This window comes from Trichophyton rubrum (genome assembly GCF_000151425.1).
Source record: "Trichophyton rubrum CBS 118892 genomic scaffold supercont2.1, whole genome shotgun sequence".
NCBI lineage: Eukaryota > Fungi > Ascomycota > Eurotiomycetes > Onygenales > Arthrodermataceae > Trichophyton > Trichophyton rubrum.
In genome coordinates, this window is record NW_003456428.1 from 2,528,882 (window position 1) to 2,555,464 (window position 26,583).

General features: G+C 46.0%; 9 protein-coding genes across 18 annotated transcripts; 5 read left to right on the top strand and 4 right to left on the bottom strand.

Annotated features, from left to right (window-relative positions):
• Positions 1-482: 482 nt before the first annotated feature.
• Positions 483-2,666, bottom strand: TERG_00958 (uncharacterized protein; the record flags this gene model as incomplete). Its single annotated transcript, XM_003238924.2, has 8 exons — positions 483-573; positions 636-707; positions 765-1,094; positions 1,155-1,469; positions 1,542-1,719; positions 1,784-1,899; positions 1,982-2,385; positions 2,499-2,666. 8 exons carry the CDS (start codon positions 2,664-2,666, stop codon positions 483-485), a joined length of 1,674 nt encoding a protein of 557 aa, XP_003238972.2.
• A 1,106-nt stretch (positions 2,667-3,772) lies between these two features.
• On the bottom strand, positions 3,773-8,271 carry TERG_00959 (uncharacterized protein). Of its 7 annotated transcripts, XM_047749199.1 has the most exons (4): positions 7,834-8,271; positions 7,242-7,754; positions 5,964-7,187; positions 3,773-5,882 (listed from the first exon to the last, which is right to left on the bottom strand). In XM_047749199.1, exons 1-4 carry the CDS (start codon positions 8,083-8,085, stop codon positions 5,673-5,675), a joined length of 2,199 nt encoding a protein of 732 aa, XP_047605277.1. In that variant the 5' UTR covers positions 8,086-8,271; the 3' UTR covers positions 3,773-5,672. The 7 variants fall into 7 exon arrangements, with proteins under 7 accessions (XP_047605277.1, XP_047605275.1, XP_047605276.1 ...); XM_047749197.1 differs by having other exon boundaries at positions 3,773-7,187; XM_047749198.1 differs by having other exon boundaries at positions 5,964-7,754.
• A 629-nt stretch (positions 8,272-8,900) lies between these two features.
• On the top strand, positions 8,901-9,938 carry TERG_00960 (uncharacterized protein; the record flags this gene model as incomplete). Its single annotated transcript, XM_003238926.1, has 1 exon — positions 8,901-9,938. One exon carries the CDS (start codon positions 8,901-8,903, stop codon positions 9,936-9,938), a length of 1,038 nt encoding a protein of 345 aa, XP_003238974.1.
• An 858-nt stretch (positions 9,939-10,796) lies between these two features.
• Positions 10,797-12,802, bottom strand: TERG_00961 (T-complex protein 1, zeta subunit; the record flags this gene model as incomplete). Of its 4 annotated transcripts, XM_003238927.1 has the most annotated exons (7): positions 10,797-12,023; positions 12,087-12,260; positions 12,319-12,339; positions 12,402-12,443; positions 12,511-12,532; positions 12,602-12,696; positions 12,761-12,802. In XM_003238927.1, the coding sequence occupies 7 exons, from the start codon at positions 12,800-12,802 to the stop codon at positions 10,797-10,799; spliced, it is 1,623 nt and encodes a 540-aa protein (XP_003238975.1). The 4 variants fall into 4 exon arrangements, with proteins under 4 accessions (XP_003238975.1, XP_047605281.1, XP_047605282.1 ...); XM_047749203.1 differs by lacking the exon at positions 12,761-12,802 and having other exon boundaries at positions 12,602-12,603; XM_047749204.1 differs by lacking the exons at positions 12,511-12,532; positions 12,602-12,696; positions 12,761-12,802 and having other exon boundaries at positions 12,402-12,404.
• Positions 12,803-13,154: 352 nt separating this feature from the next.
• Positions 13,155-14,832, top strand: TERG_00962 (uncharacterized protein; the record flags this gene model as incomplete). Its single annotated transcript, XM_003238928.1, has 3 exons — positions 13,155-13,318; positions 13,372-14,491; positions 14,551-14,832. The coding sequence occupies 3 exons, from the start codon at positions 13,155-13,157 to the stop codon at positions 14,830-14,832; spliced, it is 1,566 nt and encodes a 521-aa protein (XP_003238976.1).
• A 483-nt stretch (positions 14,833-15,315) lies between these two features.
• TERG_00963 (uncharacterized protein) lies at positions 15,316-16,077 on the top strand (the record flags this gene model as incomplete). The annotated part of the gene is made up of 1 exon (XM_003238929.1): positions 15,316-16,077. One exon carries the CDS (start codon positions 15,316-15,318, stop codon positions 16,075-16,077), a length of 762 nt encoding a protein of 253 aa, XP_003238977.1.
• Positions 16,078-16,281: 204 nt separating this feature from the next.
• TERG_00964 (uncharacterized protein) lies at positions 16,282-16,968 on the bottom strand (the record flags this gene model as incomplete). The annotated part of the gene is made up of 2 exons (XM_003238930.1): positions 16,282-16,547; positions 16,629-16,968. The coding sequence occupies 2 exons, from the start codon at positions 16,966-16,968 to the stop codon at positions 16,282-16,284; spliced, it is 606 nt and encodes a 201-aa protein (XP_003238978.1).
• Positions 16,969-18,365: 1,397 nt separating this feature from the next.
• On the top strand, positions 18,366-24,155 carry TERG_00965 (DNA polymerase epsilon catalytic subunit A; the record flags this gene model as incomplete). Its single annotated transcript, XM_003238931.2, has 1 exon — positions 18,366-24,155. The coding sequence occupies one exon, from the start codon at positions 18,366-18,368 to the stop codon at positions 24,153-24,155; it is 5,790 nt and encodes a 1,929-aa protein (XP_003238979.2).
• A 692-nt stretch (positions 24,156-24,847) lies between these two features.
• Positions 24,848-26,267, top strand: TERG_00966 (CAMK/CAMK1 protein kinase; the record flags this gene model as incomplete). Its single annotated transcript, XM_003238932.1, has 4 exons — positions 24,848-25,036; positions 25,113-25,203; positions 25,264-25,594; positions 25,658-26,267. 4 exons carry the CDS (start codon positions 24,848-24,850, stop codon positions 26,265-26,267), a joined length of 1,221 nt encoding a protein of 406 aa, XP_003238980.1.
• Between the last annotated feature and the right edge of the window lie 316 nt (positions 26,268-26,583).

The following is a 26,583-nucleotide window of genomic DNA, read 5'->3' on the forward strand; positions in this document are numbered from 1 at the left end:
ACAGCAACTCCCCTTTATCGTAGTATGGAAACTCCGTCGTCAAAACTGACCAGATTGTTCAATCTTAGGTCCATCAGGACAGATTCTCGGTGACGGAGTTTCTTTTTTGCCAGATATGGCCTTAAGCACGTGATTGCTAACTCTGTACCTGTGGGGCCCCTTGACTTTCGACTTCTTCGGCGACGTTCCTTCTGATATATTTGCCTTGCTATCGCTTCTTACCGTCAGCCCTTAGTTTCGGCGAGGGTTTATCTCTAATAATGGGGAGTGCATTGAATACCCCGCTGCAATAATATTTAAAATGATTTATCAGTCTGACTATTAAATATCCTTTTGCCTGCGAGGAGGCAAATCTCTTCCAAAGCTAAAAGAATAGGAGAAAGATAGATTATATATACGTGATTGTCAACGGGCCTATATGCCGTTGATTTGCCGAATAGATATGATAGAGATATCTAGCAAGACTCGTGGATTACCTCCTGTTAGGCACCAAAGCTACCATACGGTCCGGTATCGAAATCTTCCGAAGGAACTTCTTCAAGGAGTTCCTTGGTACGTGGGCCGGTGTACCGTCTAGTTATTGATTGTTAGCCCGATACCTTATCAATTCTCGAGAGGGAATGTGAGAGTACTACTTTCTGGCCGATAGCCACCACCACGAAAGCGCGAAGAGTGCAATAAAAGTCACTACAACGCTAGCATAATTCCTAGACTCCATGTCAGCTTCTATACCGGTACCAGAGGGTAAGCGTGGGGTTTCATACATATTCTGTGGCGTTACGGGTTGAATTGGAGGGAAAAATAGGACGATGCTGATAAAGAGCACCCAACTAATGGAAATCCAGTTTATGGTAGCTCCCCAACTGCCTAGGGTAAAGGGACCTTCGATAAATTTCACCTTATTCTTGTACAGACGGTGGGCTAAAATGACGTCGATGTAGGAGAGATCCAGACATGGGGCAGTGATGCTGAAAATCGATGATGCGGTTTCAGTAGAGCCTATGGCAATACAGTTGAGGCAGACGGAAAAGAAAACGACGAACCACACCGCATTTACTGGGGTGAGGGTATATGGGTTTACTGTTGCCAAAACTCTGTTTAATGTTGTTTGTTAGTGATCCCATCTCATTATAGTCAATGGCGCATTTCCTTACTTTGAAAAAGGCAAAGCGTCGTCACGAGCAAAAGCGTATGCCATTCGGGTATCTGCTAACATAGCAGAGCAACCCGTGAAAAACTGTACCAAGATAGCAAATGCCCACATAATTGTTCCGCCTGTCTTACCTCCAGCGTCTAGGAAGATCTGGGCGGCCGGGAGCCCAGTTGGTGACTTGAGAACAGCCTCAAGGTCAGTAATGCAGAAGCACATGGTAACAGTCAACATCCAGCCAAAGGCTCCAGATACCACCACCGCAGTTTGGATTGCAACTGGACCTCTGACAGCAGCGTCATGGGTTTCCTCGGACATGCTGTTCAAAATACTGTTAGAAAACGCCTACTCAGCGAGTTTGCAGCATTTTCCAAGTAAACAGGCATCTTACTGAGTGGTTCCATCATAGTCTGTCATCGTCCAAGCAACGGCGATGAAACCAAGAAGAAAAGAGAAAGCCTTTGAGTGCCATCCTGATCCATCGGTAACATTGGTGAATACCCAGTGGGCTGACTGTTTGTTTGGGGTAAGAACAAGGAGAGCAATACATATCCCAATTGATGCGAGGACTACACACGTCAGTTCTATACTTAAAATTTAAAAACGCGGAGAGTGGTATATTGCATCACATACTATTAATTGGCGCAAACCAAAGAATGATTCGATGCAAACTCTTTGTTGTTAAAGAGCAGATGATACCCATTATGCAAAGAAGGGCAATTGAAAGCAGAACAGTCTGAAGAGCAGTCCTATTGTACACTCCGTCAATTATTCTGTTTCTAATATAACGGAGCTGATGTATAGATACCCTCAGCACATAAAACAACTTACGGTTTAAAAGAATAATTTCCTTTATCATCCAGATTCGAGTTCATACTCGCAGCAGCTAGTAACATCTGGCTTACTGTGTATGCAACACTCGAAACACCAGCAGTCTGGCCTAGCAAGTTGCACCAACCTTGAATCCATGCAAATATTGGGACTTGGTCTTTCGGAACTACATGTTTAGTCACAAAATACATCCCGCCTGCTGTAGGATAAGCAGAAACCAGCTCTGCAACCGACGAGCCAATGCACATTGCCATTACTGATCCGATTAACCAGCACCATACGGCCGTTGCAGGTCCTCCTGCACTGAGTGGTTGACCAAAGGTCGCTGGCACAGACCCTAACACCCCCAATATCGAAATGGCATATGATATTGTTGACCATTTCGAGAACTCACGTCTCATTTCCTGGAAAAAAACATGTTAGACCGGAAAGTCACATTTGAGTTTCTTGACAGGTCTGCCCTGCACTCTCTCCGCTGTTGTTTCATTGACATGTCGAAAGAAAAGTCGCTCCGTACTTGTTTATACCCGATCCTGGCCAACAGCCGCTCGTCGTCATCCTGAATCGTTGCCATCGAGGAAGAATTGACAGTTCTGATCCCCTTATCAGCTGTTTTTTTGTCACCAGATCCTTCACGATCTTGCTTGGGCGGTGTCTGAAAAGCAGTTGTTAGGTTCGAGTCCATCATGACAATAATTTATTGTTTCTTTGGGCCTGTGGATTATAAGCGCATTGCGCCGATTATATCGTCTAGTTTCTGCAGAGGTTTGTATATTCTGGCAGGAACGAAACGAGGATGAATAAGTGTAGAAAATCTTCGTGAATAAGTCCTTGTGACGATATGTTTCCCCCTTATGTGGAATACTTGTACAGATGTGAAGTGATAAACGATGTGAAAGAATGCGGAATCAATGATAAGGGAAATCTCCCCGCTTTCCCCGGGAGAATGAGAAGACGAGGAAGTGACAATCCCGGGTACAGGCTTGATTCAAATAGAATCCAACGTACCTCTGGGTGGATCAGTGACCTGCGGTCTCTTCGGGCCTTGATCCCTGCTTGTTCCCGCTCCCTCTTTAACGGTGGCACACCCGGGAAAAGGGCTGATAAAGCTTAGAACTTACTCCAGGGAACCAGGGAAAGACAAAAACTGCTCCAGGCAGTCAACCGGGCCGTCGGAGATAAGTCTCGCTCGTTAGTATCTTCCAGAAACAAGGCTGATAATATTAAACCTTCTACCGGAGCAAGCAAAGTTCGAATGAATAAAGGTATACTTCAGCGCAGCACAGGTAACATTACCCTGGGCGTTGGACAAGTTGTTTTGCCTTCTGCGAACAGTTAGAAGATTTGACAGGAAGGCCCTGTCTATTTTGGCAATCAATTGTTATACAGCAGATGTATTGAGCAAACGTGTGACCGAATGGTTGAGCGATACCTCAAGAACACAGAACTGGTTATACCAACTCCCCAGGGAAATGTAGAACACTCACTCTGTTAGAGAAGCCGTCCAGAGAATTTGTATATGCTGTTCACAAAGCCATGACCCCTTGCAACTTGGCCCATTCAACTTTGCAGGGTGCAGCAAGTTAAAAAAAAAAAAAAAAAAAAAGATCAACCGAATTACCGGATATTCCCTTGTCATTTGTCGGCGTCCCTCTGCCGTTTTTTCCTTAGAGAAAATGGCCACGGGGTATATGTTGGCCAGATGTGTTGTTGACGGAGAAGAGACAAAGCTTGAGCTAGCATGCGCCCAGCGACGCCATGGGGCTCCATCCTGTCCATGGGCGCCGGGGAAGGGAAGCCAGACAGCCAACTGTCCATCTGCGTAAAAAGTTGTATTTGCGTTTAGTTTGGAACGGGCGAGATAGATGTGCCATCTCCAACACGTGGGCCAGGGGTGCAATTTTAGGTCGTCAACGTTGTTTTCGTGGCTTGATATAAAAGCCGGAACTATCCTTGCTAGTCGACCACTTAGTACATCCGCGCGGAGGGCCAGCCAAGATACATAAGTAACGATGTCATAGAAACTCGAAACAACCTTACGTTGTACAGCGAGTTGATACTGTCTTGAGGTCAGACTTTTGATCCTAACTTCCCTATTACTGCCATTATTATTATCTGTTCCTCAGGGTTATTTAACCAGGTACACATAAAGCCAATCATACGCTACCCTAAGGATCATTTAGATAAGAGAACAGATAACTATATTAGCACCCAAGCATATCTCCACATGCACTGTATCGCACAGCAGGATCCCTGTGAGTGCAACTCTTTTGCCTTGGCTTCTGGGAAAGCTGCTATCTTGCTGCTCTACATGAGGGCGTCTTATACTCACGACGAGGCAGCGCTTGCAGACGGCCTCTTTGATGACTTGTTGGTGGGAAGAAAGATAGAAAATAAACTTTTAAAGTTTAACACACCCGATTGGAGGAACCGAGTCTTTTACCATTTTGTTGAATAATAGGGGAACTTATCTACTTGGATGATGAGTTTAGATCAATCCTCGAGAGAGTTGGGAGTTTATTGAAACGCCCCCGGCCAGCAAACCCAGCTAATTATGGTATCCACCAAAGAGCAGTTGATATGGTGGGCTGCAAACACAAGCCGTGGCAATGGTAGAATTTGGGGAAGGAGTCCTGGGTAACTCACTCACAGCAAAAACAATGTTTGAATTTGCCGCCTCTATGGGACTCTGGAGGCTGAGTAGTAGACTCGAGTTGCACTACACTGTCGAGAGACTATCCTGTGGTTTTCTTTGAGTGTCAAGATTTAGGAGAAATTCAATGATTGCTATACAGAAGTGAAATCCCTAACCTGCTACCAAGTATACAAGCGAACAAATGAAAATAGACCGATTGTCAGTGTGCTGATACCCAAAACAAAAATCGACAAGTTAAACCAAAAGATGTCAAGCGATGGTACATGGACCGGAGCGCCACTGCTCGTTACATAGGCTGGATTCAATTTCAAAACTGCACATGACGCTGCTCATAAGCCTTTCTCTCTTCCTCGATCATCTCAATCGCCTCTGCCAGGTCTCCGTTAGCAGCCTCGGCGAATATACGCAGCCTATTAACATCTTGAGATCTATCGTCGCCGAAACCAAGGGCCCTCAGCTGTGATAGACAGAGTTCTGTTGGGTCGTTTGGTGATGCTTCCATTACAGCTGCCGTCGGAGTTTCACGGGGAAATGTTCCAGGAAGGTCCGAAGGGTTTTCACAGGCAGCGCTAATCTCTGCTAATTCATGGCTGCTAAGCCGTCTTTCTGGGTAAGGGTTATTTTCAAAAAGGCTTGGACGCGGTCTCCGCACACGTTCCGTTGCACTTCGACGCAGCCCAGATACGTTTGATGCGGAAAATGGGGATGCGCGGCGGTGGAGTGGATTTAATGGGCTAGAAAGATCCGATAGTACTGGGGGATTAATGTGGTTTGGGTCACGATAGATGCCGTGTTCAGTTCTACTTTCATTAGCATTAGACATTGAAGGTATACTGCTCTGGCTATCCTGATCCCATGGCCATGATCCTGGTATTCGACTAGGAACTGGGGGAGCTAATGGTTTTCCAGTGCTAGCACGATTAATGTTATTTTCATATATCGTGCGAGGCCTGAGGGCTGGCCAATCTGGGGATGGCCAAGGACCGTGCATGAAAAGATGCTGCTGTTCGAGCTGTTGCATTGAAGGGTACCGACTCAGTGCGCAGTCATTGTCGTTAGGTTCAGAATGAAGACTGGTCTCATGACATGAATCGGGTGGTGGTGGCCTTGTGCCGGGGTTTTCGGTACTTTGAGATTCAAAGAGTGGCGGATATCGTTCGGCAAGGTTTGTCTCGGATTTATTAAGTAACGCAGTGTTCGGTTGTGTTTGAGTATTGCTGTGCATCTCAGGAATTGGGATAGCGGCTTGTTCACATAGGGATGGGCGTTTGGCAAATTTTGCTCTGAAGGTACGATATTGCTAGTATCATTATCTAGCTCACTCACTGGAACGAACGATGGATAACTGGGCCTTCCGGCATTTTTTGTCAAGTGTGGAAGTTCAGGGGTAGTGTGTTGGATACGAGTGCCAGACGACTCGGTCGCGTTGCTTGGCCCTGAGAATGAATGCTCATTTGCGGATTCAACGTTAATGGTACAGTCACCAATGAGGTTTCCTCTAAGCGCTTGCAGCGCTGCAGCTGCAGCGTAGGTAGAAGGGAAATGAACATAACAGAAGCCGGCATGATCGCCTGTTAGACTATCTCTGGGAAGCGTCACAGTCCCGACGAACCCCTGGCTTGCAAGCACTGAAATGACTGTATTCTTCGTGGCGTCTGGTGGCAGATTACCGATAAAGATGTCTTGTGTTGCAGGGTTAACTGCTTCGGGAGCTGATGATGCGTCCGCTGTGCCTTTGTTAGCACAGTTATCGTGCGGCTTGAGACTTTTCTCAAACCCTGCAATAAGTGAACCGCCGATATCTCGTATGTCGGATACAAGAGTCCGCAAATTACTCAGATAAGCAGTAACCGCTTTCTCTGTTTCTCTGGTTGCAATGGAGGAAGATCTTGCCGATGTAGCAGCCTGCTGCATAACTCCCGCTAATGTTTGAATATGACCCCCCATGACCTGGAGGGTTTCGTGGATGGTTGCTTGCATCTGATCGGGGATATGATGATGCAAGTCTGTAACTCTCTGCTCAACCTCAGGCAATCTGTCTGCTAACTCGGCTTTGAGGATGGTTACTCGAGATAGGAGGGATTGGAAAGACTTTCCAAAGACTGTAACAATATGAGATATCGCCTCCGAGGCCTCTGTAGCCTGGCCTGAAGTCGGCTGAGCATTATTATTCTCCGAATGCCCTGTTACCGGCTCTTTCCCGTCTGTAGAGGTTGAGTTGGAACTAGATTCCCTAGTTGTTGCTGTTGCTGGCTCACCTACAGGCTTAAGATGTAGCTCTGATCCTGAGTTTTGTGCCATGAGCCGGGATAGCTCAGCTTCAAACTCTGATAAAAATGGTTTGGGGGATACTTCAATAGGGGATTCTGGGCTATCAGGCTCCCTTTCTCTTGTGCTAGTGGAAGGTCCAGAAAATTGATGAGTCGGCTTGTAGGTGCTCCAGAAATCTCCGGAAGTACCAGTCGTATGGCCTTCTTCTAGTTCCGGACGATACGAGCCACGCCAGTATGCCTTGTAAATTTCACGCATACGCTTCCCGGCAGCATACGCCTTGAGAGGGTTAGCTTTTTTACGTCTAATGGATATCTGGAATAGGCAACATACCTGCTTCTTTCCCTCTTCAGTGATAAACTTACCTTCCGCCGAGGCACCTTCACCAAATGATTCAAACTCTGTATCATGGTTTGGACCATTCCATATATTGGATGACGTATCCTTCATAGGAGGATACTGTTTAATACTTTCCATATTCGTTACACCTGAACAGCCTTCATGCTGTCCTGAAGGGGCGCTCTCCTCCTGGGGATCTGCTTTAACAACGCGTGGTTTGTTTATAGCGGGTGGGGGATCTGGGGGCGCAGTCTTCAGACGGGAACTCGCATTTGAGCGATAACCAGTGCTTAGGGGTATTATTTGACAGGACGGTTGCCCCGAGATACTGTTGGTCACAGTTCTCAAACGAAAGTTTCGCCAAACGTCTACCACTGGCAGAGTCTGTTGGATCTCAAATGTATGCATAACAGGATCATTCTCAGCGTTGAGTGTGCTTAAAGGCAGACGATAGCTATTTGGTAGAAGTTCACCAATAAGCTGTGAAAGTTCTAATGATGAACCGACCTAGTAAATAGCATCACCAAGAGTCAGTACAAAAAAGCGCAGAAGTTGGAGAAACGCTGAATATCAAGAGACGACTTACAATCACTGTTTCACCATCGTCCTCATCCTGATACTGAAGCCTGGCTTCCGGAAGTTCCTCTATGGTTCGGTCATACTCGTTTGCGGTGACCTGAACTACTCCATCGCCTTGGACTTCAAACTCCGCCCTGTGCTGCTTATCCAGACTTGAGATCGAAGCACTATCAGACTCGAGGCCATCATCATTTCTAGAACGACGTCGCCGGTGTAAGGGGTGCCCAACAATGCCCTTTATACGAAATGGCGGCAGCATTTTGAATTTCAAAGATATGTCCGGAGGGTGGTTTGCCAAAGGAATAGTAGTGACGTCCTGGAGACGGGAACGTTAACAAAATAAATGCGACGGATATACTGCAGCCTGGAAGAAAATACTAGCGCATATACCCCAACTCAAATCGACGATACGCAGGGGTTATAGGAACGGGCTGTCTGGTCCAGCCAACGAGGAGAATCTGACTGCCTGTTCTGTATGCGCGGTCTGGGGCGAATTCACGCCACCACTCTGCCGGAGTATCTCGCCCTGCAGGCTTCACCGGAGACTTACGTAGCTATACGCAACGCACGGCAACGAAGGCAGCGTTCGACGCCTGTACCATGTGCAAAATAACCGATGGAGATGTTGAATACCCGCCGTTTGCCAGGCAGCAGCAATGTCGTTTCTCCCCCCATACAAAAAGCGACTCCGGCGATGTTCAAGTTTCTTTTCTTTTTTTTTTACTTTTGGGCGGAGCAAAAGTCTAAACTCGGCGGTTCGTCATAAGTATAAATACATTCTTAGTCATTTATTAGTCATTTACTTCGGACATACTTATTCCCGAAGACCGAGTAGCTCTCACGTGACTCAAAGATGCGGGCAGGGAGGAAGGTTCGGGTGCCTGATTGGGAAGAAGGTGAGGACGGACAAACAGTCAAGACGTACAACAAGCCAACAAAGCCGAGACGGAGGCTGAGACTGCGCCTCGACTCCTTGAGAGAAAGAAAGCTTCTCTTGCCCGTTCGTCGCTCGCCAAGTTCTATCTGATGCGCACCTAGGTGACCGCGAATAATACGCACCCCAGGGTGGTTGCGATGCCAAACAGCAAACCGTCACAAGCCTTGAAAAACCATGTCAATCAGAATGTGAAGCAGGTGGTCCTGGGAAACCTTCAGTTTAAGGCGTGGTTTGATTCGCGTTACCCTGAAGAGCTAGTGAGACCTGGCGATGGAACGCTGTACGTCTGTCGGTGGTGTTTCCGATATACATGCGACAAGCAAGCCTACCTAAGCCACACGTCCACATGCGCAAGCAAGGATTCACCACTCGGCACCCAAGTCTACAAACATGGCGGATATTCAGTGTGGGAGGTCGACGGCGAGGATCAAAAGCTCTTTGCTCAGAATTTGTCTCTCTTTGCAAAGCTGTTTCTGGACCACAAGTCCGTCTTCTTCGACGTGTCCTCGTTTTTATACTATCTTCTCGTCTATACGAATCCTGCAGATCCGGATGACTACCATGTACTGGGGTTTTTCTCAAAGGAAAAGATGTCATGGGATGCTAATAATTTAGCATGTATTCTCATCTTCCCACCATACCAACACAAGCAACTGGGCAAGCTCTTGATGGGTATTAGTTACAAACTGAGTGCGTGGGAATGGAATGATGGAGTTATCGGTGGACCTGAGAAACCTCTTAGTGAGATGGGCCATAAGAGCTATGTGAGATTTTGGGAGGAGAGGATGGCTAGATTCCTCCTTCATGTAAGCACTAGCGGAGTGAAGGACGAGCAACCCAAGGCCAGTAACGCGAAACCACCACCTACAAAGAAATATAGGAAGAAGCCGCCTCGAGAGCGGATGTCAATTCAGGATATCGGGCAGGCAACTGGTATGCTAGCCGAGGATGTCCTCACGGCCTTGAATTCAATGGGAGTTGTTCAAGCAGAGAAACCCGTGAAACGGAAACGAGCCTCACAGCCAGAAGGTGATGATGGCCTCCCAACTGCGGTCATAAGAAGGTCCAATGTCCTGGAATGGTCCAAGTCGCACAAGGTGAACTTACGGGATCCCGTCCATGAAGAAGGATTCGTAGGGGAATGGGCCACTAGCAGTGACAAGGAATCGGGTTGAGAATGGCAAAAGCGACCATCTCAGTGACCTTTCTAAAGGACTAGGAAAGCGAGTTCATCATACATACTCTTTCCCTTAATTTGGGGCTATACTCATGCATGAATAGAGTATGTGCCCTACCACACGTGCAATATACATCATACCTCCTACTAATATGATACCACTAGTGGATAGTAGCTGCAAATGCGGCTTACAATAAGCTTAGGTTGAATATCCCAAGTTTTTAAGTACCTCAGGTTGCACGCTTATGCACTCTAGCCCATGTTTTTAGCTGTGCAGTTGGTCGCTCCGACTACGAAGCAAAACTAACTCGATACTTATTGGCCTTACCATCACTTTTACCAATACGTGACGTCCAATGCCTCAGCACATCTACTGAATACTCTTGGTCGGTAGCGGTCTGTTTACTCAGTACAACGAAGCCTTTTTGTCAATTTAAACATGGACCTTTCAACTGGCAACTGATAATGTGAAGAGGAAGTAAAGGATTAAATGGGCATATATATGGACGAGCACGTGTAATAAATGTAGCTGATATTCTAGCTTAATATCAATATCTAGCCTGCTGGGGTGAAAGCGATTGAACTCTTATTTATGGCTGTAGCTCTGCTAGCAACGTAGCTATGGCTTTGGCTTTGACCTGTGGATGGTCTACGGATCTCTTCTTGCTTAGGGATAATGCGATGGTTTACTCATTTAATACGCCTTCTGTGCAGTTGGGATACTACGCGGTGGAATATGGATAAGCGAAAAACCGTGCGCAAAGTAATCTATTTTTGGCATTATCCCAGAGGACCCGATGGATATCTAAGCACAACAGGCCCCGACGATTAACTTAACCTTGAGAAAATCGCCTTTTTACTCTTCCATTCCCTGTGGACCTCCCTGTTTACCCATTTGTCTCGCCTTGAGTAACTCATCACACAGAAGCAAATTGGAGGCAATGCCGGCACTGGAAGCAATGCAATTCCTCAATACCCTAAATGAATCAAAGACACCCTCCTGGACGGGATCCATGGGGTTTCCAGTAACAAGGTCTAGACCGGCAATGTTTCCTTCCGAATGTTCGTCTTGGAGGACAGCGATTGATTCTTGGATGTCATGACCGGAGTTAGCGGCCAAGGTCTTGGGAATGATGAGTAGTGACTCCAAAAAAGCGTCAACACCAAACTTGGATTTGCCCTTCACTGTCTTGCGGAACTCCGCTGACTTCAAGTGTTCAGCGCAAGCGATCTGGAAGGATCCTGCTCCTGGAACAACGGCCCCGTCCACAATGGTATTGTAGACTGAACGTAGTCCATCACGAGTTGCTTCCGTAATCTGGGTAATGGTGTGTTGGTTTGGACCTTTGATAAGAAGAGTCACAGACTTGGGGTCCTTAACCTCCTCGATGAAGGTGTACTTCTCCTCACCAAGCTCATGCTCGTAAACAAGGCCAGCCCAGCCGAGGACATCAGGTGTGAGGTCGTCAACACTGTTTTGCGCAGTACCACCGCACACTAGTTGTAGTCGTTCCATGTTTCTCCTCTTTGCTCGGCGCAGAGCAAGAATGCCATTCTTCACCAGGACATCCAAACTCAGGGGGTCGATACCCTTCTGATTAATGACGACAAATGACTTTTTGGGGTCGTTTCCACAAACTTCCTTCTTCAAGTCCACTATTTTCTTTAGCTTAGCGTCAACAAATTTGCGCTCGCTCTCCACAAGCTTATCTCTCTGTTCGGCAGTCGAGTAGAAAAATCCGGAGTTAATTTCGGACTTTTCATATTCTAGACTGACGTTGAGAGTCAGAACAAAAGCGTTTTCTACTCGCTTGGGCATATCGGGATGACGCGCTCCGTGATCCAATGCAAGTCCTCGAACGAGCTTAGTATCGGAGGCAGTGCGGTGCTGCATCTTCATGATCTCAATCATATGCAAGTCTGGTTTCGCCGGGGCCTTGTATATCGCAAGGACGGCGTCAACAATGGCGGGTGTCAACTTTTCTGCAAGGGTACGGTTGAGTTTTGTGGCAAGAGATGTCCGTGCTACTGATAGCAGGAGCTCTCTATCGATATTTCGCTTAAGTTTGAAAGACTCAAGGAACTAGAAACATGTAGCGATTAGCTAAAGAGCCTATGAATGGAGGACCTCGCAACGTGTACGTACCTTTAGAGCTTCATCCTTAGCAATCTCATATCCGTCAGTAATGACTCTAGGATGTAGGCCTTCGGAAATATGTCGATTAGCTTGTTTGAGCAATTCTCCAACAAGCAAGACCACTGAAGTCGTTCCGTCGCCAGTGATATCATCCTGTGCAGTTGCTGCTCTTGCAATCATCACCTGAAATCCCGCATATCAGTACTTGTATAGTTCGTGAAGAAGAATTAGGTTATATTACCGCCGTGGGATTTTGAATTTGCTATATCAGATTCAGCATTAGCAGCTGTAGCGGTAAGCGAGGGTGAAAACGTCTTGACAAACCATTTCTCGCAGGAGGACATTCCCATCTTTTGTAAGCTTGATCTATATACCCATCGAGTGAGAATTCTGCGGCAGCATGTAAGTGAAATAAAAGGAGTTAACGGCATACCGATCCTGCTCCGTCGACAAGCCTAGATTCATTATCACCACGGGGTTAGTCAACAGTATATATCAATATTGTGCGTAGAAACCCCACATACATCTTAATGGTGCCAGAAGGGCCTAGATTGGATTTGAGGACATCTTGAAGACCTTCTCCGGCACTGATATTGACCTTTAACGCTTCTCCTCTCCGCTACATATTTTGTTATTTATCGTGTTCCCTGAGATGGTGGGATAGAGGGGGGTAGAAGTATTACCCTGGACTCCGCCTTTGGGTTCAGTAACTGTGTTGCAGACATGGCGACAAAGATAGAATTGCCGTATGTAAAAAGACCTTTCGGCTGATCCTGGACAAATCTCGACAACCCTCGCTGAAATGCTGGTAAAAACGCTTCGCCAGGTGTTTTCTTTTCGTTCCGTCAAAGAATCTCAAAAGTGCCAAAAGTAAAGTTCAAGCTCGAAGCTCTGCGCACATTTCCCTTTCCGCACTAGCGCGTCCACAGAGACAGCGAAGGAAAAAAAACTTCGACTTTTTATTGCTTCTTGCGATTTTTCCAGCTTCAGACACTCAATCCAACGAAGCTCGTCGAGCTGCCGCCAATTGACGGGAATCAATCTGCTTAAGGATACAGTCGCTCTCTCCCGATAGATATGGCGGATTTTCTCCTCTTCGAGGGCCCCGTGGGCTACTCGCTTTTTAAAGTCATTCACAAGCCCGACTCTGTCGGAAATAGACTGAAGGAGGTTCAGGCTGCTAACCAGGACCTTGCGAAATTTGGGAAAATGGTCGAGGTCGTCAGTTTCTTGCCTTTCGAGTACGTTTCTCTCTCCGTATTATCTGTTTCTTTCGCGTGCTCATATCCGGTAGGAATAATAAGCAAGCGCTCAGCGAAATCAACGACGTATCCGAAGGTGTCGCTTCCGAGACGTTAATCTCGTTCCTTGAACTCAATTTACCAAAAGCGAGCAAGAAAAAGAGTGTGGTGATGGGTGTCTCCGATAAAGGTTTGGCTGGTAGCATCAAGGTGGCGTTTCCATTCGTAGAGTGCGAAACTGGTGACACCAGCGAGGTTGTCCAGGATATGCTACGAGGAATTCGAATGCACTCGGGAAAGCTTCTTAAACAGCTCCGTGAGGGTGATATCAATACTGCACAGTTGGGTCTTGGTCATGCCTACTCTCGTGCAAAAGTCAAGTTCTCGGTCCAACGCGACGACAATCACATCATTCAGGCTATTGCTATTTTGGATCAATTGGACAAGGCCATTAACACTTTCTCCATGAGAGTGCGGGAGTGGTACTCATGGCACTTCCCAGAACTGGTTAAGATTGTATCTGATAACCACCGTTACGCTCGCTGCGCCCTCTTTATCAAGGACAAGAAAGACCTCTCCAAAGATAAGCTGCATGATTTAGCTGCCATTGTGGATGATGACAAGGGTATCGCTACTAGCATTATGGATGCCGCCAAACACAGTATGGGTCAGGATATCACAAGCACAGACATGGAGAACGTCATCGCTTTCGCTGAACGTGTTGTCAGCCTTGGAACTTATCGCAAGAACCTCCATGCATACTTGGTTAACAAGATGAGCGTTGTTGCTCCAAACTTGGCTGCCCTTATTGGAGAGGTTGTTGGTGCTCGCTTGATCTCTCACGCCGGCAGTTTGACTAATCTTTCTAAATACCCTGCCTCAACTGTACAAATTCTTGGTGCTGAAAAAGCCCTTTTCAGAGCTCTTAAAACCAAGGGCAATACCCCTAAGTACGGTCTTCTATACCATTCCTCTTTTATTGGCCGCGCCGGTACCAAGAACAAAGGTCGCATCTCACGGTTCCTCGCAAACAAGTGTTCTATTGCGTCAAGGATAGACAACTTTTCTGAGACACCATCCACAGCATTCGGAAATGCTCTTCGACAACAAGTAGAAGAAAGACTCGAATTTTACGCCTCTGGTGCTGCTCCTACCAAAAATGAAGTCGCAATGGTATGTAGAGACCGGCTTAATTATACCATTTTTGCACTACTGACTGCCTTATTCTTTAGAAAACTGCTATGGACTCTATCCTTGCTGATATCGAGGTTGACGGTGACGGTGATGAAGATGTTGAAATGGAAGATGTTGACAAGGCTGAGAAGAAAGAAAAGAAGGAAAAGAAGAAGGAAAAGAAGGAAAAGAAAGAGAAAAAGGAGAAGAAAGAGAAGAAAAAGGAGAAGAAGGATAAGGCAGCCGGTGCATCTGATGCCGAAACTGATGCTACACCTAAGAAGAAGCGGAAACACGACGCAGAAGCTGGATCCGAGAAGAAGAAGAAACAAAAGAAGTGAGCCTCTCTGGGTTGGAGTCTTTGAACGGCGTTTTAGGAAAGGATATTTCTAGTCCCCATTTCTGTCTGTTTATAGGCAGGATTGTCTGATTTTCATTTTTGTGTATACTTACGACATCATCACGTTCTTAAATCAATATCGGCGAGCATTCATCCTCTCGTCTATTTTCGTCGTTGCATTCTGCCTTGAAGCACTCGAGTGTGTCTTGCTTAGTAAGCTTCTCCATATGAAAGGGACTTCTTGAACTTAGACAGGCCTAACCATCACAATAATATCAAAATATCTTGCAGTCGAAATCATGGGAAAGCTCACATATTCCGGCACAAAGCTAGCCAAGCAACACTAGCTGGCACTGGTTAAGCTCATGTAAATTATCCGAATCCATGGGCATGACGCACATTTGGTGTCGTACCTCCTGAGTGGCTTTATGGAATGAGTCTGAAGCAACACTCTCAACAGCATTACATAGCTATACCCTGAGAAATGGAACAGAGAGTGCTATCCGTTCATAACAAATCTCTAAAGCGCAAACATGACGAATCTGATCTTAGCGAAGAATCAGTTTCCCCCCTATCGAATCCAGATCAACCTGCTGAAGAAGGCAAACCCGAGATCATTGACCAGGCTGATGTGAAGCCACCTGGAGCTTATCTTCATGGAAATGTTGCTAATAGATTTCGGGATCTTGATATACGATGTCGAACTGCCAATAACGACTTTCTTTTCTGCAGCCATTCCCCAGAACACGACATACAACCCCAAATATCAGAAATTCCTCCAGAGATTCCCACACATGAAAAAAATCCTAAAATAGAAGAAGTTGGTGACGATTCCAAGCTGCTATATTCAACTGTACAATCAACATCGTTTACCAACGAAGCCACTCCGGAGATAACAGACCCGGTGCGCCTAGAATCACCACCTCCTACATCAAATGGAAATGTTGATGCAGAGGCCAACGAAGAATCATTGACCTGGGATGAATCAGAAATCACGGGTCATCATGCCACAGATCCTAATGACGACGGATATGGTCTTAATGGAATCGGGTTCAAACCATCAGCTGAAGTGGCGTGGGCTAGGTCTCAGCATCGAAAGGACCAGGTAGCTGAATGGAAGAGACGTATGGCGAGTGAGGCACGCGAAGCTCGTAGCAGGCGACGACAGAAGGACGAGGACATTGGCAATGCAAGCTACATAGCAAAAGGCTCCCCTAAGCAGAAACGAGTCAAATTTGATACTTAATCATTTGTTCAAAAGATGTTTTACAGATTATCAAAATTAGAGAGGGGTTTTTGGAAAAGAGGCTATTGTACAGAGGTGAATAATGCTCATGCAGACGTCTACTCAAATGTTATACTGCCGCCAGTCGCATCCATCGTCCTGAAATGCCCGCAACCCAGACTCCGAGACTCCCAAGGGATATAAAAAATGTCATGGCCCAAATATCTACCAGAATTTACAATTGGATAGGTTCGTCCAGCTCTTCCGGCGTGTCTCTTCTGCTTTCTGAGCCTCTTCTTCCTCATGTAACTTCCTGGCAGCTTCTCTCTCCTTTTGCTTCTTGAGTTTAAGCTCCCTCATGAGCTCTGCTGCTTCTTTCATTCCTTCGCGCTCAATGGCTCTCTGCCTCTGGCAGTATTCATGTGCAGCCAGCGACACAATTGCAAAAGAGCCAACAGCCCAGTTACTAGCACTCCATAACGACTTGAGACCTAAGATAAAGTTAATTTCACTTGTGTCTTTCCGTCATCATCAACATATGCCAATCTGCCTTTATAATCCCGCTTTCGTACCTCCAAGTATAGCCCTCAAACCGCCAACACTGAACCCTGTGCCTATTCCCAACAGAAGAGAATCTCGCGCGCAAGGTGCTTTGTATACCGATGCAAACTTCTCGAGGGATAGCGATCTTAGCGAATCCATAACCGTGACTTCCTTTGGTTTACCGCCCGCAGAGTTATAGGTGCCACCAGGCATTAAATTGACCGGTTCTTTAGGATTTCCCAGCTCCTCCCATAGCTTGCCCACTTGCGACTTGGATATTTCATATTTCGTCTTTCCGTCTGCCGTAGTTGGCTCCGCTTTTGTAGGAGCTTCTGCCTGTGAAGCTTGATCCCGAGAATCTGCTGCCATGACTGCTCTAAGTTGCTCCGAGAGATGACTTGTTGTTACCTCCTGCCTTCAAAAATTCTTCCCACGTCTCTTGCATCCCTGGGAGGAAAAGCTTGGCGCATGCCAAGGCGTGCATCTGGAATTGGAATATTTACCCGCGCCGCTTCAATTAAACACTGGAAACCTTAAAGAAACGCGAAGAAACGCGCCTGACGCGATTAAATAGATTATCTCAGAGTTTCTTCCTCAACATGAACTTTGCCGTAAAACGCTCTCTTCCGGAAGGGTTGTTGCTTTCTTTCGATGCAGCCTGTTTTACGCTGCTTCTTAACCTAATGGATCTATTGTAACCTGCAGTTTTCCTTTCTTCGCACATTTTTCAACAATACGATTGTTGACACGAGCCGAAGATGGCCCGCCGACCAGGCAAATATGGCCACAATTACAGATCGCAGTCGTCGTCTTTTATACCGAAAAAATCAAAGACCATTGGTGTATCGTCCCTAAGGTCAAGCGAGGCGACCTCTCAAGATGAGAAATTCCAAGCGTTGCGTATTGCAGACGGGATCGATGAGACGATGGGATTTGCACGATATGAAGCGGGGAAGAAACGAATCGGATGGCTATGCAACATGCATAGTACAACAATTGAGGATTCAAAGGTACCCGGCGGCCGAGCTGCCGTGGAATTTTATTTCCTCGAAGAGAACGGGGGCAGTTTCAAGGCGGCTGTCGAATATGATCCTTATTTCCTAATAGCTACAAAGCAAGGACGTGAAGCAGAGGTAGAGGAATGGTGCAAGCGGACATTCGAAGAGCTAGTGAAAGGAGTAAAAGTGGTGGAAAAGGAGGATTTGAAAATGCCAAATCATTTACTGGGGTATAAAAGGAAGTTTTTGCAGTTGAGCTTTTCCAACGTCTCAGATCTGCTGGCAGTACGAAAAACCATCTTTCCCATTGCGGTAAAAAACAGAAAAAATGTCAATGCAATGGATACCTACGCGGAGCTTGCAAGGTGAGTATTCACTTTGATTAATCCCCGGGAGTACTAACCTAACATTAATAGTGCAAACGCTGGGTTTGATCTCTTTGATGATGACTCGAATAATCGCGGACAAAATTCACTGCAAGATGCTGCAGACTACATTGTGGATATCAGAGAATATGATGTTCCATACCATGTCCGTGTCTCGATCGATAAAGGTAATTATTCTGACTAAACCTTAGTGATTGATTGTGTCTAACATAACCTAGACATTCGCATTGGAAAGTGGTACACAGTTCAAACAATCCATGGACTTATAACGTTGACCTGTCTCGAGGAAAGGCTGCAGAGAGCCGACCCCGTCGTTCTTGCATATGATATAGAAACCACAAAACTCCCCCTGAAATTTCCGGATGCTGCTATTGATCAGATTATGATGGTATCGTATATGATTGATGGACGGGGTTACCTGATTACAAATAGGGAAATAGTCTCTGAAGATATCAACGATTTTGAATATACCCCCAAACCTGAATACCCTGGCCCCTTTACGATTTTTAATGAACCGGATGAGAAAGCTGTTTTAGAACGTTTCTTTAGCCACATCAAGGAAGCAAAGCCAAGCGTTATGGTCACTTATAACGGCGACTTTTTCGATTGGCCCTTTGTTGAGGCACGAGCAAGCGTCCAAGGGATTGACATGTATGCTGAAATCGGCTTTCGAAAAAATAGTGAGGACATATACCGAAGTGACTATTGCGCTCACATGGACGCATTTTCGTGGGTAAATCGTGATAGTTATCTCCCACAGGGAAGTCGTGGCCTGAAAGCCGTTACAGTTGCGAAGCTAGGATACGACCCCGATGAGCTTGACCCGGAATTAATGACCAGATACGCGAGTGAACGGCCTCAAACACTAGCCGAATACTCGGTTTCCGATGCGGTAGCGACGTATTACCTATATATGAAATATGTCCATCCATTTATCTTTTCACTCTGCACCATTATCCCACTCAATCCAGACGAGGTCCTTCGAAAAGGCACTGGAACTCTATGTGAGATGTTATTGATGGTCCAAGCCTATCAGCATAACATTATATTACCCAACAAACATACGGATCCAAACGAATCGTTTTATGAAGGTCATCTTCTTGACTCCGAGACTTATGTCGGAGGCCATGTGGAAAGTATTGAAGCCGGTGTATTCCGCAGTGATATCCCTGTTAATTTTACCGTTGAGACTGCTGCTATTGACGAACTCCTTCGTGACCTCGATGCAGCGCTCGAGTTCAGTATAACCGTGGAAGAAAAGAAATCTATGGAAGATGTGGTTAATTACTCCGAAGTCAAGGCACAGATTATGGAAAGGCTGCTGAATTTGAAGAATTGCCCAAATAGAAATGAGAGACCATCTATCTACCATTTGGATGTTGCTTCTATGTATCCAAACATCATGACTACAAACAGACTACAACCGGATTCAATGATCAATGAGTCCGACTGCGCTGCCTGCGACTTCAACCGGCCTGGCAAAACCTGTGATAGACGCTTGCCATGGTCTTGGAGAGGAGAATTTTTGCCAGCAAAACGTGATGAGTATAATATGATCCGACGAGCTGTTGAAAATGAAAAATTCCCTGGAAAGACAAAGAACCACCCACCTAGGAGTTTCGAGAGCCTTGACGAGAGTGAGCAAGCCACGATTGTGAAGAAACGGTTACAAGAATACAGCAAGAAAATTTACCACAAAATTCGCGAAACTAGAACTATCGAGCGTGAAGCTATTATTTGCCAAAGAGAAAACCCTTTCTACGTTGATACCGTCCGCAACTTCAGAGATCGAAGATACGATTTCAAAGGCAAACAGAAGGTCTGGAAAGGCAAGGTAGAATCTCTCAAGTCTTCTGGAGCTGCGAATTCGGAAATTGAAGAAGCAAAAAAAATGGTTGTTCTCTTTGACTCTCTGCAGCTTGCCCATAAAGTTATTCTGAACAGTTTCTATGGCTATGTGATGAGAAAAGGTTCTCGGTGGTATTCTATGGAGATGGCTGGTGTTACCTGCTTGACCGGAGCGCATATCATTCAAATGGCAAGGGAGCTAGTGGAGCGAATTGGACGGCCTTTAGAACTTGATACAGATGGTATTTGGTGCATGTTACCAGGCACTTTTCCAGAGAACTTCGTGTTCAAACTTGTAAATGGCAAAAAGCTCGCCATTTCATACCCCTGCGTTATGTTGAACCACCTAGTTCATGGCCGATTTACAAACCACCAGTATCAGACCCTCTCGGATCCTTCTACGTTCAAATACACAACTCACAGTGATAATTCCATCTTTTTCGAAGTGGACGGTCCTTATAGAGCAATGATTCTACCAACCTCAAAGGAAGAGGATAAAAACTTGAAAAAGCGTTATGCTGTATTCAACCACGATGGATCCCTTGCTGAATTGAAAGGGTTTGAAGTCAAACGAAGAGGAGAGCTCAAACTTATCAAGGTGTTCCAGACGCAAATTTTCAAGTTCTTTCTCGAAGGCTCTACACTTGAAGAGACCTATGGGGCTGTGGCTGAAGTTGCGAACAGATGGCTGGATGTTTTGGATATGCATGGCTCAACACTAGCAGACGAGGAACTCATCGATATGATTTGTGAGAATAGGAGTATGTCCAAAACCATTGAGGAATACAGTGGTCAAAAATCTACGTCTATCACCACTGCCAAACGGCTTGCTGAATTCCTTGGGGAGCAAATGATCAAAGATAAAGGGTTAAACTGCAAGTATATCATTTCTGCAGCACCCAGAAACTCCCCTATCACGGAAAGAGCTGTGCCCGTTGCTATATTTTCAGCCGAGGAAAATATTAAACGATTTTTCCTGCGCAAGTGGCTGAAAGAGGACCCTGGAGATATGGACCCGCGTACAATAATTGACTGGGATTATTACCTAGAACGATTGGGATCTGTGATTCAGAAATTGATAACTATACCCGCTGCTCTGCAGAAAATTTCCAATCCTGTCCCAAGAGTTGCTCACCCAGATTGGCTTCAGCGGCGGATTAATACCAAGGAAGACAGGTTCAAGCAAAAGAAAATGACCGATATCTTCACCAAAAATCCACTAGCAAATATCTCGACAAATATTATGGATCATCGTATTCCTTCTGCTGGTGATATTGAAGACATAATGCAACGTCGAAGTCAGAAACCAGGTACACAGTCAGGGAACAAGCTCATTCAGAAACGGAAAGCCCCAGGAGACAACACTACATTCCAAGACCCTTTTGCCAGTCTCCCGCCGGTAATGCCTTCGATAGATAAGAATTATGAGGACTGGCTACGCTACCAGAAACAGAAATGGAAGATTCAGAAGCAAGCACGCCTCCGTCGCCGCAAGCTCTTTGGTGCTAAGAAAACCGCAACTTCTGATTCAATTGGCAGTTTCTTCCGAAACCAGGCTGAGCTGACTTACGTCAATACCTGGCAGATATTACAGCTTAGGGAGACTAGCAGCCCGGGTGAGGTGAAAGCATTTGTACTGATTGATCGGAAAGTACACACCATTACTATCAAAATCCCACGCCAGATATTTATCAATTTCAAAGACGTGAATCTCCCAGATGTTGATATAACTGGCTGTTCTGTGCAGAAAGTCAATCACACGCTGCCAAACGGCCACCCTTCTGTCCATCTATTCCAACTGAGCATGCCGGAAGAGACATATCTGAGAGAAGCGTCAAAGATATCACTACTACTTAACCACCCAAGCGTTGAAGGAGTGTATGAGAAGAAAGTGCCGTTCAACGTTCGGGCCGTCCTCAAGCTTGGAAATCATTGCACCTTCGATGAAGAGCAGCGAGGAGTTCTCGGCAAAGGTTTGGAGCGTGGCTTTGATTTATCAAGTCTTCTCCCAGCTCCAGAACCGGGTGTATATCTTGAAGGAGCAGAATTTCAATACGTCCTGCTCTATCATATAGTCTCCGGCGAGCGTGAGATATTCTCAGTTTTCTCCACCAAATCTAGAGAAGCTCACATTGTGACATACACAAAACAGAGGGACATACAAGGGTTTCCCAATGTCGATAAAATCTTCACAGAGGCCCTCCAACGGAAAGTGGACGAACAAAATTATGAAACATGGCAGCAAGTATTCCAGTACCAGAATAAGCTACATTTCAAGACTACACAAGTTACAACGAAGCGAAAGGCCCACTTAGAAGTTGGTGACATTATTAAAAAATTCCGCAATGAGAATACTACGCCACTGATGGTTGTAGTCCAGTCGCCCAAAAGTCGGCAGCTTCCACGTTCAATTTCGTCTTTAAAGGATTATCCTACGGTATCTCTCAGATCCAACGCTTCGGATAATGAATTACCGCCATTGGGCTGGCAACCGTACGCCGCAAGGCAGATCGTGATGCATTATCTCGCGCTGGATTCCTGGATCAACCACTTATTGGGGTTTGCGAGATACGGCAATGTGCCGATCGGCAATCTGGAGAAGGATGATCCTAAACACTTGATTGATATCCTTTATGCTCGGCAGCTTGAGCAGAACAATGTAGTTTTATGGTGGTCTGCCAGTCCTCTTCCAGATCATGGTGGGTACGAAAAGGACAACATTCTTGGACCGCTGAATTCGGTTGAGATGACTTCTGTCAATATAGCTGGCGCATATTCCACCGTTTGTATTGAGCTCGAGGTTCGAAACCTTGCGATCAATACCGTGCTCACGTCTTCCCTTATCAGCGACCTCGAGAACAATGAACCTGCGTTACTCAATCCAACGGCTCCAGGAGATCAACAAACTATTTCGGACGGATCAGGTGTTTTGTATTCAGACACCGTGTTTTCTACTGCGGGTATACTTGTATTACGGGATATGGTGAAATCTTGGTGGAATGAAGCCTGTAAGGGCAATGGCATGGCGGACGTAATGGTCCAGCACCTGATTCGATGGGTGGAGAGCGCCGATTGCTGTTTATATGACCACGCACTGCATCAGTACATGCAGATGATCCTAAAAAAGGCTTTGCAACAGCTTATCATGGCCTTCAAACGAGTTGGGTCGAACGTTATTTACGCAAACCCGAACAGGCTGATTCTTCAGACCACAAAAACCGAGGTTGGAAATGCCTACGCTTACAGCAAATATATTCTTCAATCTATCAAGGAAAAGCCATTGTTCCACTTCCTTGACATTGATATCAGGGAGTATTGGGATTACTTGATATGGTATGATCAGTTCAATTACGGAGGCAAAGCATGTCAGGAGGTTGTGGAGGCCGATAAGCAAGAGCTGGAAGCCATCATGAACTGGCAGATTTGCAGGTTTTTACCCACTCCCCTGCAGTCTGTTTTCGTAGACTGGATTGTGGAGTACGTCGAGTTAATGCATGGACTCAAGAAGCCTGCTCCGGTGAATGGTGGAGCCGATGGAACTCCTCGGCAGACACAGCTTCCATTCCGACCTGAAGACGAGAGCGAGAGCGTCGAGATAACTTCTGTGTTGAGCCAATCGTTCTCCAAAGCACTGAAAAAACAGGTAGCTGGCTTGATTCGTCGACAGCGTGACGAGATGCTGCACCCTGAACTTGCCTCCGACTATGATTTCCCTGTACTCCCCGGAGCAATGCCTCCGAAGCATGAACGTAACCCAACCCTAGAGTTGGTTAAATATCTCATGCAGGTCCTTGGACTGTCTAAATACACAGCATTGGAAGTGAGGCTTCTCCGCAGAGATCTCCTTGCCCTATTCGACATCCGCGAGTTTAGTGATGAAGGAAAGTTCGAAAGCCCAGGCTCAAGCCTAGTTCTGTCACAGATAATATGCCACAATTGTACTATGGCCCGGGATTTGGATCTCTGCCGTGACCCCGAATTGCTTCCTGAGAGTGGAACGGAGCATAAGGTGTCGACAACTCTTCCTCCATGGACTTGCCCTTACTGCTCTACTGAGTACGATCGGCTATTTCTCGAAGAGAGGATTATTGGCGAGGTTCAAGGCCTTGTGCTGGAGTGGCAAGCACAAGACCTCAAATGCGCAAAATGTGCTGGTATAATGATTAATCCATTTATGGAACACTGTTCATGCAGCGGTGAGTGGGTTGAGACTATCGACAGGCGTGCCACGGAGAAAAGGCTTCGGGTATACAAAAGCATAGCAGATTTTTACGGTTTCAAGATGTTGTCTATGGTTACGAAAGGCGTTTTGGAAGGCATATGAGCGGGATGGTCATGATATCCATGATACTCAATAATATTAGATATTCGATCTAGAGCGTGGCTGGCACTAGTAATGGGTTTGTTGCATGAGTTGTGTTTACGTATTTAGGTGCTGGCGTTCACGGAGGCAAGGAGATGTGGAAGGGGGGTTTTTTTTTTTTTTAACCATTTGCCTTTAGTTCTCACCCCTGCATCTCTCGTCACATTCAAGGTATATCACTGGGCCGTACGGAGTATATATGTACGTTGTATAAGGTAGATATCGAGAGTCGTCTCCTTTTCCCCTTCTTAGCCTGTCCAAGGCTTGTCGCAAAATCGCGTGGGGCAAACTCCGCCGCGACAACTTCCAACTTGTCGAACCACTTCGAGTCCACCAACCCTTAACAGCTCGGCTTTACCTTATACTCTACTGTTATTCGACTGCGCATTCCGCGATTTTCTTGAAGCTGTACACAGATTCTTGTCTTTATTATTGGTTTTGCTTGTGGGATTATTATACTCTTGGTTTGCTCGTTAACTAACTTACCCCGCCTGCGACCACACCTCCCCCTTAAACTACTCCATCGCTGGGAAGTCGAGTACCAGGCGAGGATCAAATCTCACAGATTATAAAACCTCTATAAATCGAACATTCAGCTCTCGTTTCCCCCTTACGCCGTACTCTCAGCAAGTTTCAATCGACATCCTGGCCCAATGGCTGCTCACGGCCATCCAGAGGCAAGCAGGCCTAAAACTGAAGTCCAGCCATGCAGATATAAAACAGGGAAGACACTGGGAGCTGGGTCTTATTCTGTCGTGAAAGAGTGTGTCCACATTGATACTGGCCGGTATTACGCTGCAAAGGTTATCAATAAACGATTGATGACTGGGCGAGAGCACATGGTACGCATTCGTTCACGACGAGCAATACCGTTCTTTGGCTCTATTCCCAGAGGGCTGACTGGATCATTAACCAAAGGTTCGAAATGAGATAGCCGTACTGAAGAGGGTGTCTATGGGTCACCAGAATATTCTTACCCTGGTGGACTATTTTGAGACTATGAACAACCGTACGTACGCTATCAAAACTTAATGGCAGAGTACCATTCTTAACTCAATAATGTGCATAGTGTACCTCGTCACAGACCTAGCCTTGGGAGGAGAACTGTTCGATAGAATTTGCCGAAAAGGAAGCTACTACGAGTCTGATGCAGCTGACCTTATCCGTGCAACATTATCCGCAGTAGCATACCTTCACGACCATGGAATCGTCCACAGGGACTTGAAACCAGAGAATCTCCTGTTTCGTACTCCAGAAGATAATGCCGACCTTCTAATCGCCGATTTTGGACTTTCGAGGATAATGGATGAAGAGCAGTTCCATGTCTTGACAACCACGTGCGGTACCCCAGGGTACATGGCTCCAGAAATTTTCAAAAAGAGCGGACATGGAAAGCCTGTGTAAGAACAGAATATCTTCTCTAATATGTTAAGTTCAGAATGCTAACGTGTCACTATTTGCAGGGATATCTGGGCTATTGGAGTTATCACTTACTTCCTACTCTGTGGTTATATGCCTTTTGACCGTGACTCCAACGTCGAAGAGATGCAGGCCATTTTGGTAGCAGATTACTCATTCACTCCAGAAGACTACTGGCGCAATGTATCTCCCACTGCGTGCGAGTTCATTAATCGATGCCTTACCACCGACCCCCTTGCTCGTATTACCTCTCATGAAGCCCTGCAGCACCCTTGGATTAACCCTCCATCCGATCCATTGAACCCCGAAGCTGCTACAAATACTGGTACTGGTGAGGACCTCCTACCAGTTGTCAAGAAGAACTTCAATGCCCGGCGTACATTGCACAAGGCTATTGATACCGTTCGTGCTATCAACAAGTTGAGAGAAGGCGGCGGCCTGATGATGGATGGTGCGATGAGCATTGATCCCAGGCCAGAAAGAGTTAATGGCGATCAGGTTACGCCCGAGAACGGCGGCCACGATGGCCATATGGAGATTGATAGTAGGGGAAACGCTAGGGGCCAGACTGAGCAACAGATTAAGGAACAAGAGAAGAGAGTTAAAAACATGGTTACAGGGTTGTGGAATCAGTCTGCTGCTGGACGGCGGTGAAATAACAATGGTATTAATTCTTTTTTTCTTTTCTAATCTTTATGCAGGGTTACACACAACTAGGTGACAAATATCCCTCAGAATTGTTATTGAGCTGTTATTGGATAAGAAGAATCGGTCTTAACTGACTACAAGTCTAAAACGCCCAAGGTTCTTAGTAGCTTGTAACCCGCAATGTATGATCAAAAGATCAAGTTGAGTTCCATATGCTGCTGGTTGAAATGATTTGTTCTTATGAAATTCGATTCCTAGAGACGGTATTATGCATATCCAAACAAGCAATATACAGTTAGTTAACCAAATTGTTGTTCTCACA

What these genes read in the sequence shown, in the direction of transcription:
- TERG_00959 (XM_047747682.1), bottom strand. Translation starts at nt 8,085, where the DNA reads ATGCTGCCGCCATTTCGTATAAAGGGCATTGTTGGGCACCCCTTACAC. An exon ending in ACGATGGTGAAACAGTGATT is followed by an intron (nt 7,755 to 7,833) that starts GTAAGTCGTCTC and finishes GCTATTTACTAG; the next exon opens with GTCGGTTCATCATTAGAACT.